At 40.0% G+C, this 17,727-nt stretch overlaps 1 protein-coding gene across 1 annotated transcript in view; it reads left to right on the forward strand.

Annotated features, from left to right (window-relative positions):
• JAK2 (Janus kinase 2) overlaps positions 1-16,751 on the forward strand; it is a 48,190-nt gene extending 31,439 nt beyond the window's left edge. Inside the window, exons 15-23 of the mRNA XM_084278166.1 lie at positions 254-405; positions 1,439-1,589; positions 2,240-2,376; positions 3,458-3,647; positions 4,532-4,656; positions 8,913-9,085; positions 10,542-10,659; positions 14,023-14,136; positions 16,161-16,751. Coding sequence (XP_084134292.1) covers positions 254-405; positions 1,439-1,589; positions 2,240-2,376; positions 3,458-3,647; positions 4,532-4,656; positions 8,913-9,085; positions 10,542-10,659; positions 14,023-14,136; positions 16,161-16,268 — 1,268 coding nt within the window. The 3' untranslated portion in view covers positions 16,269-16,751. The remainder of the gene's footprint in view (positions 1-253; positions 406-1,438; positions 1,590-2,239; positions 2,377-3,457; positions 3,648-4,531; positions 4,657-8,912; positions 9,086-10,541; positions 10,660-14,022; positions 14,137-16,160) is intronic.
• The last annotated feature ends 976 nt before the right edge of the window (positions 16,752-17,727 follow it).

The raw sequence follows: 17,727 nt of genomic DNA on the forward strand, positions 1-17,727 counted from the left end.
CTAAGGTAATTTTATAGCATTAGGCTCATTTTGCAATAAAAGTAATGGTCATCCATTCTGAGTCATAAATACTATTTTTGTATCTATTCTGTAGCTTTTTTTTTTTTTTGTTAGGCAGGAACAAAAACTTGGAGGGGTGCTAAAAGCACATTCCAGAATGAAATACATACACAGAGTAAAGTAATTTTTACAGAATCAAATATATCATCTTTTATTATTCATCTTAACATGTTTCCTTTGTGTGATTGCACAGTTCTTCTTGAGCGAATACCATGGGTTCCACCTGAATGCATTGAGAATCCCAAACAATTAAGCCTGGCCACAGACAAATGGAGTTTTGGTACTACCTTGTGGGAAATATGTAGTGGAGGAGACAAACCTCTGAGTGCACTGGATTCCTCAAGAGTAAGTGTTACTGGGTCTGCAGTCACAGCAGGTCTTTTGACACTTATAATTTAAGACATCTGTTGTTACAACAGTATCAGCATATGAAGTGGTGTGGCCCATGACCACTGTAGGAAAAGGAGGCTTCTACTAGCAGATAATGATCAGAGGTGATGATTTGAGGTTTGTCTTTATGATGTTTGTTTTGATTTTTATGGGGACAAATTACAGTGTTGCCGGAATTCTCTTGTTCATGTTTCTGCTCTTTGTTGAAACAAGAAGTACTTCTAACAATGTACATGAATTTTAATTGGCATTAGTCTAGTAACTAAACATCTTAAGTAGTATAGGACTTTGTGCTGCAAACACTGTTTTAGCTAAACCAGAAATATTAACTTTGTCTCAGTTCAGGGCAAGGAGTGGAGGGGAAATGTGTTCCATTAAAATATTGCTTCTTATGTATTTGCTTCCTTGGTTGGAAGCAGAAAGATTATTTCCTTTACTACAGTAAAAGGAGACTTGCAGTGTTATCTTTATAAATGGGCTGGTAACCTTCTCTCAAAGCTTGATCTCTGAGGGGTGTAATCAGCTTGTGCCATAAGCTCCAAGGTCCACCAAGATGTAGCTTATAAATATACAGGTATTAAGAAGTTACCCTCCTCCTCTGTACTAACCTGCATGCTTTCATAATATTCATGAAGCTGCCTACAGCTGGAGGAGCTCAGCCAGCTCACAGGTGGATAGAATTTTCTGGACCCATCCAGTTGAGGTTTTATGAAATTACCATCAAAGACGACAACATTTTTCTCATCAGCATTCTTTACTCTCTTATCTTCCACCAGTAACTGACTGGGAATTCTGGAACTGATTAAATTACGCCAGTCTTGCTACACTGTCAGCCTTGGCTGTTGATGTAATTTGGTCAGATGTATATTTGGTGAGATAAGTTTAGGTTGAGAGCTGTATTTTTTGTCTGCCCTGGTGAAGAATGTTAAGGCTTCTGCCAGCTCTTCCTGGTTGTATCTGAAAATGGCTTTTATCTATTTAATTCCAGAAACTACAGTTTTATGAAGATAGGCACCAGCTTCCTGCACCCAACTGGACAGAGCTAGCAAACCTTATCAACAACTGTATGGATTATGAGCCAGATTTCAGACCTTCATTTAGAGCAATTATACGTGACTTGAATAGCTTGTTCACTCCAGGTCAGTCTGTGTTAAAAAAGAGCCCTGATTCCTAATGGTTCATTTTCATGTGGTCCCTTCCTTTTTCTGGTGTTGACCCACAGCCTCTCTATGTTAAGGACACTATGTTACCACTTTTTAGTCTGTTCTCAGACAGAACACATTAAATGTTAGCATTATCATTCAAAGCTGGTTTTTTATTTGGTTGATATCTATCCCAAACATTCTAGTCTCTTAACCGAGTGTGTTATGTTGGTGGCTGTCTTTTATAATGTTATTGAGAGAAAAAAGCATAACCTTTACTTCTTCCAAGAGGAAGATGCATGTTGTCACAGGGCTTCATGAAGTTTACATTTCTGTCCTCTGGAGTAGTGGAGCTGTTTTACAAAAGTTGCTAAATTTGAAGTACAACAGGCCTGCAAAAAAAAAAAAGAAAATTGGAAAATTAAAGCAAGACTTGTTATGAGTCAAGACATGTTATTTGGCTTTTTTGTAACATATCTTTGTCTTTGACTGCAAAAATAATTCATAGAAATTAATTGTTCATACTCTACTGAGCTTGGCACAAGCCAGCAAAGGTAGATGCCATGAATGTACTGTTTCTTCATTCTCCTATTTGCTTTTCTGTGCCTTCTGTTCCCTTTCTCTCTTCCCTTCTTCCTACCCACCAGATTACGAGCTATTGACAGAAAGTGATATGTTGCCAAATATGAGAATTGGAGCGCTTGGATTTTCTGGTGCTTTTGAAGATCGGGACCCAACCCAATTTGAAGAAAGGCATCTTAAGTTTTTACAGCAGCTTGGAAAGGTGGGATATTTAAAAATTCTATCTTTTTTCAGTTGTCTTCTGATGATCCCATATTCACCATTTATATTGAAACCCTTAGAGAAACCAATAATTTCAGTCATATCTGACCACAGCCTGCAGTTCCTTTTAAATCTTCTTTTTCAGTATCACGATGTCATTAGATAGAAAAAAGGCTGCTGACCTCCACAATGAATCTGGTCACACTGAAAGCCTAAAATCTTTTTTCAGTAATGCAGAGCTCTTGGGGTTTTTTTAATAGTTGGTATTCACTTAAAAATGTTTCAGAGCAGACGTACTGAGAAGTCTGAATGCAGAGTCCCTGCATTCAGTAGTATCTTCAGGGTGTATGTAGGTCTTGAGCTTTTTAGGCTTTAGAAATCAGCCTTGACTACTGGTTTTAAAAGTCATTGCAGCCTGGCTGTGTGAAAGCATGCCTGGACAGATGACCAAGTGCAGTTGGCAAATCTCCACCAAATACCATTTTTCTAGAATTCCTCTGGGTCCAAGCACTAGTGAAAGCAAGCCTGAAAGCCGAGTAGCATAAATGCTATTTGCAGATGGTTGGTTGTTGACTGGAAATGGCAGCATAGCATGGGGAGAGGAACAGAATGGCAGGTGATAACTACATAAAAGGAGATAGAATATATATAATGAAAGGGAAGAAGGTAGAACTTTGAAACAAATGGGGGAGAACCACCAAGAAACTGGAGAATTAAGAGCCAAAAGGAGCCAGAATGAAGGGAATTTGTAATTGTGGATAAAGGAGTATGCCAACGGACAGCTTGGAAGTGCAGGTGGAAACTTGTCAAGAGGGTGGGGAAAATGAGTGGACGTCACCGTCTCCCTTTTTCCTTGTTTCATCCCGTGGAGTTTGCTTCCTTCCATAGAATGCTTCGTATTCCTATAGAACTGCTACCTATGACCCTGTACTCTTTTTCTCAGGGAGGTTTTGTGCCATTTCACTCAATCCAGGTCTTCTTAATGTTAACAGAGTGAGCACTAAGGCAGTATGAGCAAGCACTGGGAAAGAGGCATGATGTGGACTTGTTTTTTAATTCAAGTATTTCCATTTGTGGTCTAGGGAAATTTTGGCAGTGTTGAGATGTGTCGGTATGACCCGCTGCAGGATAATACCGGAGAGGTGGTGGCTGTGAAAAAACTGCAACATAGCACAGAAGAGCACCTTAGGGACTTTGAAAGAGAAATTGAAATCCTTAAATCTCTGCAGCATGATAACATTGTCAAATACAAAGGAGTGTGCTACAGTGCAGGTATGTGCTATATTGGATATACCTTTAGATGTCCACCTAAGTATGCATACTGAGAAACTCGGGAAGGTGTTTTTGAAAGTCACTGACTTGTCCTAACTTTACCAATACTTAGAGTACAAATCAAAGAAACTGGTGTCAGATACTACTACTCAGTACAAGATGGACATTTTATTCAGTCAGTTCACCGCATAATTTGCTTAAGAGAAAGTACCATTTTGACTAGTTACCCAGTTTATTTATCTTAAAGCATAAAAGTGTTTCTACAAAAGAATTTAGGCTTAGGTGGGAAAATGCAACCATTTTTTTTTGTTTGCTCAATGTAATGTTCCAGAGTGAACATTACCAAGTCTTGTACAGGCCATTCAATAAAAGACTAGACAGGTAAGAGTTTCAGAAACAAGCGTGTTGGAGTTGTTGATGCTGTTAAAGTTGTAGAATGAAAGTATCGTTTATGCTGCTATAAAAAGAACAAGTCTTGGGTTCAAAAATCAGATCAACGTTTTTAAAGATGGTAAAATTGGTGACTAGTTGATGTCAGTTGCCATTTTGAGTTTCAGCTCAGCAATGAAGAGAAAATACATAAACACAGGTATACTTTTGCTTTGGCGAGCAATAGTAGCTGAAGTACTGTTAAGATGATCTTGATTAGTGATGCTCTGTATATCCAGTTTATCCATGTTACTGTTGTGTTTGAATAAATGGCATTTCCTGAGCAAGTGCAGTTAACTAATATATGAAAAGTTGCATAGTGATGTGCATGTAATGAATTAGTGGTTTTGTATTGGGATTATTTTCTGTTAGCTTTTGTAAATATTTGTATTTCAGAACTCATAATTCAAAATGACAGAAAAATGTGTATTTTTTTGTTGTTCTTGTTGTAAAAGGTCGTAGGAATCTGAGATTAATTATGGAATATTTACCATATGGAAGTTTACGAGATTATCTGCAGAAACACAAGGAGAGGCTGGACCACAAGAAGCTTTTGCTGTATGCATCTCAGATATGCAAGGTAGGAAATTGCAGGTTATTGTTATTTTTCTCAACAGATTTTTGTATCTTTTGTTCTCATCTCATTTGTCTCAGAACAACAATCTTTGGGTTTTTTTGGTGTATCTTCTATAGTACTGTTAGAATGCTAGTACTGCGTAACCTTAAAAAAAAAGTAGCAATACTCCAGACTCACATACTCAAGAACTGGACTAATTTCTCAATATCTTAATTCAGGATGCTGAGATTGGCCTATCTGCTGACTGAGGCAGAACATACTTGATTTATTTTTGCTTAATTTTCAGTTTGCTTAGATTAGCTTATATTTCATTCACAAGAATTAAAACCTTTCTTCTCCCTAATGAGAGCTAAAATAAAATTTTGCAGAACATATTAACACAGGCAGAACTTCTACATTCAGCTAGAAAACCACTATAACAACATATATACATTGAAGTTTGTTTACACTGTAAATAATATTAGCTTATTTAGCAGAAAGGACAAAGACAGGTGACTTCTCTATTAAAAACTGGAGGCCATGGAAATGCCTAAAGCTGCAATAAATTTGCTAGTCTTAATGACTGGTACTGAACATCATGAAATTCTGAAAAGGGGGGAAACATCTGATCTTTATTGAGATACCTCATTTCTCAGAAAGAGTGCTTATGCCTACCCTGGTTTTATTCTGTTACTATGCTTTAGATACAAGGAAGTACAGACACCTGATCTTTCATTGCATGTTCAGTGGTTTGGGATAAGAAAAAAAAAGGGGGTGGGGGAGGGTTGTGCAAGGGAGGTGAGGAGAAGAGAAAATGAAAAACTAAAGAACACCATGCCCCACACCCTCTCAAGGCGTGTACCAGAAATACTTTTAAATTCCTTTCCCCAGTACCCACATCAGAGACTTGTAAACAGTAGGTTACTTAAAATTAATGAGCATTCTTCAGGGTATGTAGCCCACAGCCTTATGTCTGGTAGTTGTGCCTTGCCACATTCAGAGCAGAAGACTTTCCCTTCTGCAATGTCCCCAGAAAAGACCTGATGCAAGAGAGTCTCTGCCTGAGACGAGATACGCAGGCATTCAAACTTTTACCTGGTGAACAGAGCTTGGTAGTTCCCTGCTTGAAACTGGACTGACTTGGTTAACCTTGTAGCTACTGAACCTGCTGCATGCACCTTTAATGTACCACACTGAAGCAGGTGAGTAATCTTCAGCAAAAACTCCTTGATGGCCAAGCAATGTGCAGTGAGCCTGGAAAACAGAAAATATTCACAAGTCGGCAGCAAGTGTCCATCTTTTCACAGAAAGGAAGGATGAACCTGGGACCACCTGCTCCAGGAGGGTTAAAAAGCCCTCTGATCTGTGCCTCCTAAACAAGAAGTCATTCTCCAGTAACAGGCATAAGAAGTTCTCTCTTATTTCTGCAGCTGTTATTACAGTGCTAGTTAAGTCACTGAAAGCAATCTTCCTTGAAGCAAAGAGCAGGAGGAGTCTAACAGCACCACCTAGGAGGATGGTCACAGTGAGTCTTTCACAGAATAAGGATGCAGCCAGGATTTTTGAACATGCAAAGGCTGTTTTATGCTGTAGCCATCTTAGCCTATGAAGGATCTTAGGTTGCCTACCCTGCACTGTTATAAGCAGCTGTGCAGTCCTCCAGCCTTACCTAAAGCTTTATCCAAAGCCTGAAGGAACAACAGTGACAATGTATCTTAGGATCCTGGTCTCTGAGGCTGAGACTGGAAGGTAGGTTTTGTCCTCTGTGGGCAGTGCAAGTATAGTAGGAAACTTTGGGAAAGGAATTGTAAGTACAAATAAAAAGGTTCTTCATATGTGTGTGTATACACATGCATGAAAGAAGCACTGAAATATTACAGGTCTTCAGAATGGTGATGAAAAATCAAAATAGCAGACGAAATCACTGCTTCCTAAGTATCAAGCAGCAACCAAGAGGAAGGGAAGGTAAAATACACCTTCTGCAGATACTTAAGTAGGAAAACATCCTGCTTCCATGTGACAAAGCATGGTACACAGAGTATGACAAAGTAGAAAGTCTGTATATAGGACTTGCTTTTAAAGAAGTGTATTTTCTTCATTTCTAAGGGAAGCAAAATCTAAGATTTACAGGTGTGAGTTGCTTTGCACTGTTGTATGACCTGCAAAGCAGTGGTTCTATTGCTCCCTTTAAGACTTCACTCTAATCTCCAGGATTCTGTTACTTCAAAACAACGTCATTAATAACATAGTGAGTACCTAATATTACATAACGGGAATCTGAATGCTTTTCCTTGTTCTTTTTAACTTGATCACATTTCCCCCTTTAGCTACTTTTGCTTCTCAGTGTTGGCTCTCCCAGCATCTCCTATCTTTCTGCTGGCTATTTCTGTCACTTTGTTATTTTGTTATTTTTTTTTCCAAAATCTTTCTCCCTCTGCCTTGCTGCTCTTCTCGGAATGTATGAGAGAAATTAAGGTGTGCCCATACCTGAGGACTGAGCCTGTTTGCTCTCTTGCTGTGTTTTGCTTCCTTGCTACAATACTGGGAGAGGATTCCTGACCTTTTTGGGTGCAAATCTCGTACTGTGAAAAGTAGAATTTTCAGAAGTGACATTTGCTCTGTTGATGCTTCTGTAGATGAAAATTAGTGCAGTTCTCATCTGATGCAGATGATGCTGTTAGTACAACTTGTCTGGTGGCAAGCAATACGACTACATTCGATTTTAAAGAATTGTGACAATAGAATGTCAAATAAGGAAATTAAATTCTCTGTGCATCTGATTTTTGGGATGCTCTTTGCTTTTTTGGCCCTGCATTTTGTAAATGTTGACTGATAGAAGATGCTAAAAATAAGCATTAAATGGTGGAAAAACAGATTTAAAATGCTTCAGGTGTCCTTGCCGAAGAGCCCACCTTTAAAGCAGAAGCATTTGAAATCACATAATTAAACTCGACTCCACCCTTAGAAGAGTGTCACAGTATCCTCTTAGAATTTGCATAATCTCAATGAAGTACCTCTCTCAGAATAGGTATTTTCCACTTCTCTGCTCGGAGACTCTTTAGGACTGCTTTCAGTACAGCATGTAGGAGTAATACAGAGTTACAGCATTCAGAAGTCCCGCCTGGAAAAAGCCAGGTTGGGTGTTGGTGGGGACAGCGGCTGGCAGGTGGGTGCCGAGGAGCAGCGGGTAACGGGGGACGGGGTACGGAAGAACAGCGAGTAAGGAAGAATCGGGCACTTTTGAACGGCCTGGGAGTGCGATGTGAGCGAACTGCAATGCCACCTAGCGCTGCTGGGAGGAGGCAACAGGTCTGAGAGCCAGGCGAGGATGGACTCGACTTCTTCCTGGCCTTTCTCACTTACAAAAGATAAACGGAGCAGTCTTTCCACCTGAATAGTATTGTGTTGATGTTCAGAACTTTTGAGTTCAACGATGCTCTTAGCATACCTTATTGCTCTTCAGCTGTGAAGAGTGAGATGTTGTCCTATGAAACTCTGACAGTGACAGCTTGCTTGGTGTTTTCATGTGTGAGCGGGGTATGTCTTGACACTGTGCATTGTCAACTTCTGTTCTACCCTTTATTGCTGTCTAGGTAAGATCCTTTTTTTTTACTAATGCCACTGCACACACTGGCTTTTCCCAATATTCCACTGTTAGGAAAAATAGTTATATGCATTGGTAAGAAGGGATCATCAGCAGCAAAAGGTGAGATCGCTTCAGAGTGGTGTTCTGTTACAGCAACCCATGGAAATAAAACAATAAGTAGAAATGTGTTGGTGAATAATGTATCATACAGAAAAGAAACAAGACACACAGGTAGGACTACAGCCAGAGAATAGTTGTGAAATTCAAGGAATCTAATAAAAAGTTCCATAAAGCAAACAGGAAAGCAGACGTGCAAAGTGAAGAAAAAAGATCAAATGAAATGGTTAAATATCAGTCTTCTCAGGTGCCCTGGACAGTGTAGCTTAGCCCAAATATTATTTTCCTTCTATCACCAGCAAACTATTTGGCCACAGAAAGGAGCTGTAGCAACTATCTACCTATGTAATCCACAAACGGTTGTCCCTGATAGGTGCTCAGTCTCCCTTCCATTAAGGAAAGTCGTTATCTTTGGAAAGAGTAACTCCTCAGAGAAGACAAACGTTTAAGCACACAAATCTTGGTAACTATCTGTTTGGTTTTAACTTTGACCTTATTTCATCCCTTTAGGGAAAGTGCAGCCTGTTAGTGGCAAAAGTAACTCTTTTCCTATTGTGTTTGTGTACTTCACACCTAGGGCATGGAGTATCTGGGTACAAAAAGATACGTTCACCGGGATTTAGCAACCAGAAACATCTTGGTGGAGAATGAGAACAGAGTTAAAATTGGAGATTTTGGGTTGACAAAAGTCTTGCCACAAGACAAAGAGTACTACAAAGTAAAAGAACCTGGTGAAAGCCCTATATTTTGGTAAGTCTTCCTTTGGTATATGAAATCATGGCATGTTTTCAATTTGTGCAGTTCCAGCAATTATTTTTACATGTTGTGGAATTCTTAAGTTCAAACTCCAAGTCAGTTGCCCAGCATCGTGAAAGTCACATGCATGTTGTTTGAATTCACAAAGCAACATGTAGGACTTTTCAACATCTTTTCCAAACACACACACACACAAATTACCACAATATTTGAAAGAAAAGGTCTGCAACAGGAAAGATAGTGAAAGTGTAAAAAATCTAAAAGGGACCATTCCACAGGATGCTTTCAAAGTTTTGGACCTTTCAGCTCCCTGAACACTGGTTGCCCATGTCTTCTAGCTGAGATCTGTTGGATAGAATCACAGAATCATAGAGTGGTTTGGGTTGGAAGGGATCTTACAAATCATCTAGTTCCAACCCCCCTGCCATGGGCAGGGACACCTCTCACTACACCAGGCTGCTTAAGGCCCCATCCAACCTGGCCTTGAACACCTCCATGGAGGTGGCATCTGCATCTTCTCTGGGCAACCTGTTCTAGTCCCTCACCACCCTTGTAGTGAAGACTTTTTCCTAATATCTAGCCTAAACTGGCCCTCAGGGATAGACCTTCTGTTGACCAAGTCAGGTTAAATCCCATGGGCTGTAATTATGAAGATGAAGTGCTGTGTTGAATATTTGGGTAGATGTTAATATTAGAAGAACATCTAAGTTAATCCAAAATGCACTTTGCTTGGAAGGGGAAAGACTGCATTGTGTAGCCTGTGGGAGACTGAAGGATTATGAAATGGAAATTGACAGACTGTATTCAGAATGCAAGAGATACACTTTTATTCTATACAGACTTGCAAATACCTTGGAAAATACTCTGACAGATAACTGTGACAAAAGCTATTTTAATTCCTCATAGCAAAAGAAAATGCCATTCTGTATATGAAATTTTAGTCTATATTTTAGTCTGCCTTGGCGCTGTAAAAATGTCATGTCTGAAGGATAAGTAATACAAAACGGCATCTTAGTAAATGTTATTGGGAGTTGTAAAATTCAAGTCCAGAATTACCTGGGACACAGTTCAGGCCTCACTGAAAGTGGTGGAAGGATACTTACTGGCTATAGTTACTCTTCTTTCCAGGCCTTACCACATCAAAATCTTGTTTACTTGCACTACAGATTTAAAAAAAAAGAAAATCTACAGATTTGTTGTGAGGAAAAAGCAAACTTGGATATAGTTATCACTATGTTTAAAGTGGTTTGTGTTTTCAATACAGTTAACAATATATTAATAAAAGAATATTTACTAATGAAGGTAGTGGAAGGAAATGAGAGCATGCTAATACCTATGAGCAAAGAACACTTATTAATGAAAAAGACCCCAGTCCTACTAAAGGAAACATCTTTAAAAACAGAAATACATGTGTTACTCAGAACAATATTCCTTTTTCCATGTGTTACAGGTATGCTCCAGAGTCTCTGACAGAAAGCAAATTTTCCGTGGCCTCAGATGTGTGGAGTTTTGGTGTGGTCTTGTATGAACTCTTCACGTATATTGACAAGAGCAAAAGCCCACCAGCTGTAAGTTCACAGTTAATGGTTCTTGTTTACATTTTTGAAAATATGTAGATTGTTCCTATACATAAACAGGTTGATATTTACTGATCCTTTTCTGGAGGTATCTTAGTGTTTACAGGCAGCATCCAATCAGAAGCGGCAACATGCTAAAAAAAGTATTAGTATTGAGTCATAAGAAGGAAAGGATGTCTGAAAATAGTCTGATGGTCTGTGCAGATCTTACCTGTCCTGTAACTCCTAACTGCTTAAAAAAAAAAAAAAATCTCTCATTATCACAGAATCACAAGGTTGAAAGAGACCTTTGAAGATCATCAAGTCCAACCATTCCCATCCTATGCTAAACCATATCCCTAAGTACATCATCTACCCTTTTTCTGAACACATCCAGGGAAGGTGACTCAGCCACCCCCTGGGCAGCCTGTTCCAGGCCCTGACAAGTCTTTCAGTAAAATAATTTTTCCTAACATCTAATCTGACCCTGCCCTGGCACAGCTTTGTGCCATTTCCCCTTGTCCTATCTCTTGTCACCCGGCTGAAGAGACCATTGCCCACCTCTCTACAACCTCCATTCAGGTAGTTGTAGGCAGTGATAAGGTCTCCCCTCAGCCTCCTCTGCTCCAGGCTAAACATGCTCAGCTCCCTCAGCTGCTCCTCATAGGATTTGCCCTCCAGCCCCTTCACCAGCCTGGTTGCCCTTCTCTGCACTCGCTCAAGGACCTCAATGTCCTTCTTATGGTGAGGAGCCCAGAACTGGACACAGTACTCAAGGTGTGGCCTCACCAATGCCCAGTACAGGAGCACAATCACCTCCCCAGACCTACTGGCCACACTGTTTTTGATACAAGCCAAGATGTCATTGGCCTTCTTGGCCTCCTGGGCACACTGCTGGCTCATATTCAGCCTGCAGTCAACCAACACCCCCAGGTCCTTCTCTGCCTGACAGCTCTCCAGCCAGTCTCCCCCAAGCCTGTAGCGCTGCATGGGGATGTTATGTCCCATGTGCAGCTCTCTGCACTTGGCCATGTTAAACTTCATCCCATTGGTCTCAGCCCATCGGTCCAGTCTGTTCAGATCCCTCTGAAGAGCCTCCCTACCCTCAGGCAGATCAACACTTCCTCCCAGCTTAGTGTCATCTGCAGACTTACTGAGGGAGCATTCAATCCCTTCATCAAGGTCACTGATAAAGATGCTGAACAAGACTGGACCCAGGACTGAGCCCTGAGGGATGCCACTCGTGACCGGCCTCCAGCTGGATTTAGTTCCATTCACCACCACCCTTTGGGCCCGGCCATCCAGCCAGTGTTTAACCCAGCAGAGGGTCCACCTGTCCAGGCCAGTGGCAGCCAGTTTCTCAGTCAGAATGCTGTGAGAAGCCATGCCAAAGGCTTTCCTGAAGTCCAGGCAGACCACATCCACAGCCTTCCCCTTGTCCATTAAGCGGGTCACCTTGTCATAGAAGGTGATCAGGTTTGCTTGACAGGATCTACCTTTTGTAAACCCATGTTGACTAGGCCTGATCCCCTGGCCATCATGCATGTGCTGCATGATAGCTCCCAAGATGACCCTCTCCATGATCAGACTGACAGGCCTGTAGATCCCTGGATCCTCCTTCCGGCCCTTCTTGTATATGGGTGTCATATCTGCCAGCCTCCAGTCGAGTGGAACTTCCCCAGTCTGCCAGGATTGCTAATAGATGATGGAAAGGGGTTTGGCAAGCACATCTGACAGCTCTCTCAGTACCCTGGGGTGGATCCCATCTGGCCCCATTGACTTGTGGGTATCTACCTGGCCAAGTAGGTCGCTAATTGTTTCCTCCTGAACCATGGGAACTTTGTTATTCTTCCCCTCTCTGTCAGCCAGTTCCTGAGGATGAGTACTCAGGGAATATCCATCTTTACTACTAAAGACTGAGGTAAAGAAGGAATTAAGGACCTCAGCCTTGTCCTCATCCCTTGTCACTAATGTTCCCCCTATGTCCATTAAGGGCTGGAGATTCTCCTTGCCCCTCCTTTTACTGTTAATATACCTATAGAAGGACTTTTTATTGTATTTCACAGAACTGGCCAGTCTAAGTTCCAGTTCAGCTTTAGCCCTTCTGACTTTCTCCCTACATGATCTCACTAAATTCCTATAGTTGTCCCAAGACACCTGCCCCTTCTTCCAAAGCTCATATTTTTCCCTCTTTTCCCGAAGATCTTCCTGGATCAAGGATTATAGATTGTTCTTTCTGGTTCTTCATGGAGAATAATCCTGGATGCAACAGTTTTGTTGCAACATTGCCTCTTTTTTTAGTAGTATTCCCTCACACACACACTCACACACACACAAGTTGACTTAAATAAGGTAACTTGAAGTTATTTTGTTATATTACCAGTACCCAAGTTACTCAGTTTTTAAAGTTCAGGAAAGGAAGGAGGTGGCTTTTTGCAGTCTGTTGACAGGCACCTTTAAAGACAAATGTACAGCAGATGGAAAAAATATGACTGGTACAGTTCTGCAGTGGGAAATGAGATTCACGATCTCCTGTGCAGGCATATGGAGGAGAGTTAAGTCTTCTATATTTACTGGAGCTGTCCTCACCTGTGGCCAGTATCTCAGTCCTGACAAATGTACTTTTGAGAGCTGAACAGTAATGATTGTACTTCGAATTGTACTTCGAATATCTGCATTTTCCTCAGCAGAACCTCTTAGTGATTCCATACATTAACTGTGCCATCAAGGGATAACTTAAAAGTAGGGGCATCTCTTTTGCATAACAACATAAACTTCACAGACACCTGAAGTTCTTCAGGATTACAAAGTGGAAAGTGGTAGAGGAAGTGATGGGTCAGGTGGAATATGCTTTGAATAAATGAACTTTACATATGCATTCACCACTTCATTAGGTTTGTTAGCTTACTGGTATGTATCAAAAAATATTGTTTTCACCAGTTAGCCAAAGCAGGTTGTTTAACTAGCCCTAGTCTTTATAGTGATACATTGTTTCCCCAAATTTGTCCATTTACACATTCTACAAAAACTTGTTTTCACATTTTTGTGTCAAGGATCATTAAAAATATTAATGTAGCATTGGAGGAAAAATAATTCCTTTATGTTATGCTTAGAAATTATTTTCAGTGAATAGTACTTACTCATTTACTTTTGATGCCTGGCAATATCAGTGAGATATTAATTGACTTTTGGGGTTATGTTGATTTTTGGATAGCAAGATTTGCAGAAGCCACTTTTGCCAGCTTTAATTATGCTGCTGTTTCTGGCCTGTAGTTACTGGTTAATCTTTTTAATACAAATTCTTACTAAGAATATTGCAGCATCTTTTTTTTTCTCCTTTAAAAACTATTTATGCAAGTTGGCCTTCTGTTTCAGGAATTCATGCGCATGATTGGCAATGATAAACAAGGGCAGATGATTGTATTTCACTTGATAGAGCTTTTGAAGAATAATGGGCGACTACCAAGACCAGATGGATGCCCTGATGAGGTGAAGTATTGTATTAATATGTTTTTACATTCTGAAGGGACGAGTACCTGGTAAATGCAAACCTTGTATTTCGTTCTGCTTGGATTACTGAGGTATTTATACCAGTGGAATGGCTGAGCTGTTATTCTATCAGTTGCAAGATGTGTGTAATCACATGTCTCTCCTGATTCTTTAGACTGCGTTCCCTCAGGAGCCTAGAGTGTAATCTTTCAAAATATGTGAAGTAGGACTATTATGACTGACTGCTCTACAGGGGCACTCAGGCTTCTGTTTAAAAACCTAAATTTATTAAGGCAACAAGGTTAGTATACAGGACTTGTTCCATGGAATCCCACACAGGGGTTCTAGTTCAAAGCTGTTGAACTGTGGGTTCTTGTGAAGTCTGTGACGTTTAGCAGAAGTATCTTCATATCTTTGTAGGGCTTTTCACTTTTGATTCTGATATTTAAATAACTTATTTTGGTTATTTTCCTTCTCTTCCTTTCCCTCCCCAAGCATAGGAATAGGCTTTCAGATTTGTATTCATACGTTCTTCGTAGGTACTGAAGTGTGTGTGTACATAAAGCCATCCTCAGGGCACACAAATTAATTCAGTGGTTTTGGGGGTGTTTTTTTTGCTAGTACTCCAGATGTTTTAAAAAATACAAGACTTAACAGTAGTATGAAAGCAGTTCTCTGTTCTTCAAAGCAGGGGCACTTCATCTTGAGTCAAACTGGTAAGTCTGGGTAGGTGAATAAATAGGGAAAGAAGGGTAGTAAAATAGTTATGCTTTTTAACATGTATAACTTCCAGCTCAGATTGATCACTGCATCCATTTAAAATCAAGCACACTTGGCAATAAGTTGAGAAATAATCTGTTCACAAGCAGAGACAGAGGAGAGCTGAAGTCTAGCAGAGAAAGAGTGATACAGCTGGGGCAGGGAAGCCATGGAGGACAATGTGGTCTGCAGTGTATCAAGTGAGAAGTCTCTCAAGTAACCTTTCCTGCATTATATGTATGAGCACAGCTGTAATTGAATTTCAAAGGTTTGGCTTTTTGTAGATAACCTGAATGTCACAGGTGTCAGATAATTCCTAATCTGTTCTGCTGAAACCGTATCCAAACTAGCAAAGGTTTCAGTGTCTGACATTTCTTCAGATAGCAAAGCAAGATGGAAATGTGTCTCTCTTGTCAGAAACTCTGCTCTTCCAGTTTTGATCCTGAAAGGCCAGTCATCACAGATACTAAATCTTCCCAATGCCTGTAGTTTACATTGAGACCTGGGACTCAAGCAGCTTGGTCAGTGCAGGACTTTGGGGTATTTTTTTCCTGGGAGCTGTGCAGTTTGTTCTTAAGCAAGATGTAAAAAATTGTTGGAAGTATGAGAAATTGGTAACAATGATCTAGGTTAAATTCGTGAGAAGAGTACAGGTGAAGAGCTATCATGTGCATGTTTGGGAAAAGGTAAAACTATATTGAAGATGAAATATATTCCACAAATCATTTAAATCTACTGGAAGTGGGTTCGGTTTCCACAGTACTTTTCTGGCTTATTAAGAAATTCTTAATGACTCTTGGTATATATAATCAGAAATAACACAGACGTGGAGAAATGTATGTTAACATTGCAGGGGCAGCTTAATTTAGAATTGCTGGGTTTTAAATCTAATTTTTTGGTCAGACTTACATAGCATTTTAAACATTTTTGAGCTTTCAAAAAAAAATAAGAGCAAGCAAGGAGATTAAACCATAGCAAAATAATGTGTCTGAAGAGTTTCAAAACACAGATGAGTGAATTTCCATAGTAACCTTTAAAAAAGTCTACTTTTATAATAAGGGTTTTTGCAGAGCTAACTGTCCTCACTTCTCACTGTCACTGGGATCAAACAGATAAACTGACTGGTTACAGCAAGACTTCAGGCACACTCCTCTGCCACTGTTGCTTGGAAGAAGTCGGGTGTTCTTTGGACCAGCTCAAAGTAACTATTAACTGTGTTTAAAATCTGTTTACCTACTACCCGTTTTCTTTTGTTTCTTCTCCAGATTTATGCTATCATGAAAGAATGCTGGAACAATAATGTTACCCAGCGCCCCACCTTTAGGGATCTTGCTCAGCGAGTGGATCATATAAGGGACAACATGGGTGGATGAGAACTTCCATCAAATCCTTCAGAGGATGTGTTGGAATGCAGAACAAAATGTACTTGGCCTGCTGTGTATAATTGACATATGTACACATGTGCATCTTACCTTTGCTGGAAGTAAAATCTGTGTGGCAAATGTCCTATCTCAATCTGGATACTGAGGAATCCTGCTGGGTTTCTTTAACGGGATAATTTGTTGCTATGAGAATGTGATGAAATTATCAATAGGGAGAAAAATTATTTTTCTAGATAAAATAATCTAATATATGGTCAGTGTACAACACCGTTACTTGCCTTACTTGGCAATGCAAAAAAAGTAGTGACTTAAAATGTGGTGAGATTAAGATATTAGAAGACAGTGTATGTCATTGCTGAAATGGGGATGATGCACAGAAAAGACTTCTGAAGGTCTTTTCACACTGAGTGTATAGTGACTTGGCACCCTGTTCCGTGTGTTGCACAAGGGCTTGTGTTTCATTAAAACAGATGGACAGTTTTTTCATTGTTGATGCAGAAGTGGCTTTGCTGTATAACAAAATAGAAGTGGTTATGTAACCCAGAAACTTTTAATGTGCCTGTCTGAATCAGTTACCAGCCAGCAGTTTATGCAAAGAGATTTAATAGGCCGTGTGATGTTAAGTATTTTGAGGGAAAAGGAGCAAATTGTTCTTAGTTTGGAGAGCCAGAAAACCTACTCGTCCGTGAGAAAATTTCAATTTAAAATGAAAAGGCAAACAGGAGACACAGTTTTCCTTCCTCTTCCTTTCCTCTGTTGAGTAAGTATGATTCCCTCTGTATAATTGAAGGTACAGTGGTAACAAGCAGAAATTAATCCGTTTTACACAAGGCAGTATCTTCATTTTGTTTCTGAATATGAGAAAGCTAAGCATACTGCTTTTAAGCTCTGCCCTTTTATTCTTTCCATCTTTGTAATTTTCCTGCAGTCATAAATGTATCTGTAAATCGGGAACTTTTTAAAGGAGAATCAAAAAAGTAGAAAATGCCCTCGATTTCACAGCTCCTCACTTCGCTGTTGAGAAGATCACCTTATACCTTCCTTCCAGTGCACAAAAAAGAATGCTTATGGTGCAGTATCTGATACAGCCAGTCACAACTACATCAAGTTTATCTTGTAATGAAGTGGCCCAGGTTACCTCCTGTTTCTTCTGTGGTAATACCAAACGTAGGACTATGTGGAAGGAGGAATTACAAGTGCAATTGCTCCGCACTCAGCAGGGGGAAAGGACATGATCCCAGTTACTGAGAACTGGAAGGACATCAGAGCTACCTGAACAGAAAACTTACGCTGTGTAATTCAGCTTTTGAAAGAAGTCTAACACAAATTTATGGACAGCTCTTCGGTTTTGCCTTCAGGCATAAAACTTGGGGATAATCTCGTATCTCAAAGCAGTACAGGTGCAAGTTTTGTGTATTCTTAGTTCAAATGATTTGTTGTTGGTTTTACT

The sequence above is a fragment of the Gallinula chloropus genome (genome assembly GCF_964237585.1).
Source record: "Gallinula chloropus genome assembly, chromosome: Z".
Taxonomy (NCBI): Eukaryota; Metazoa; Chordata; class Aves; order Gruiformes; family Rallidae; genus Gallinula; species Gallinula chloropus.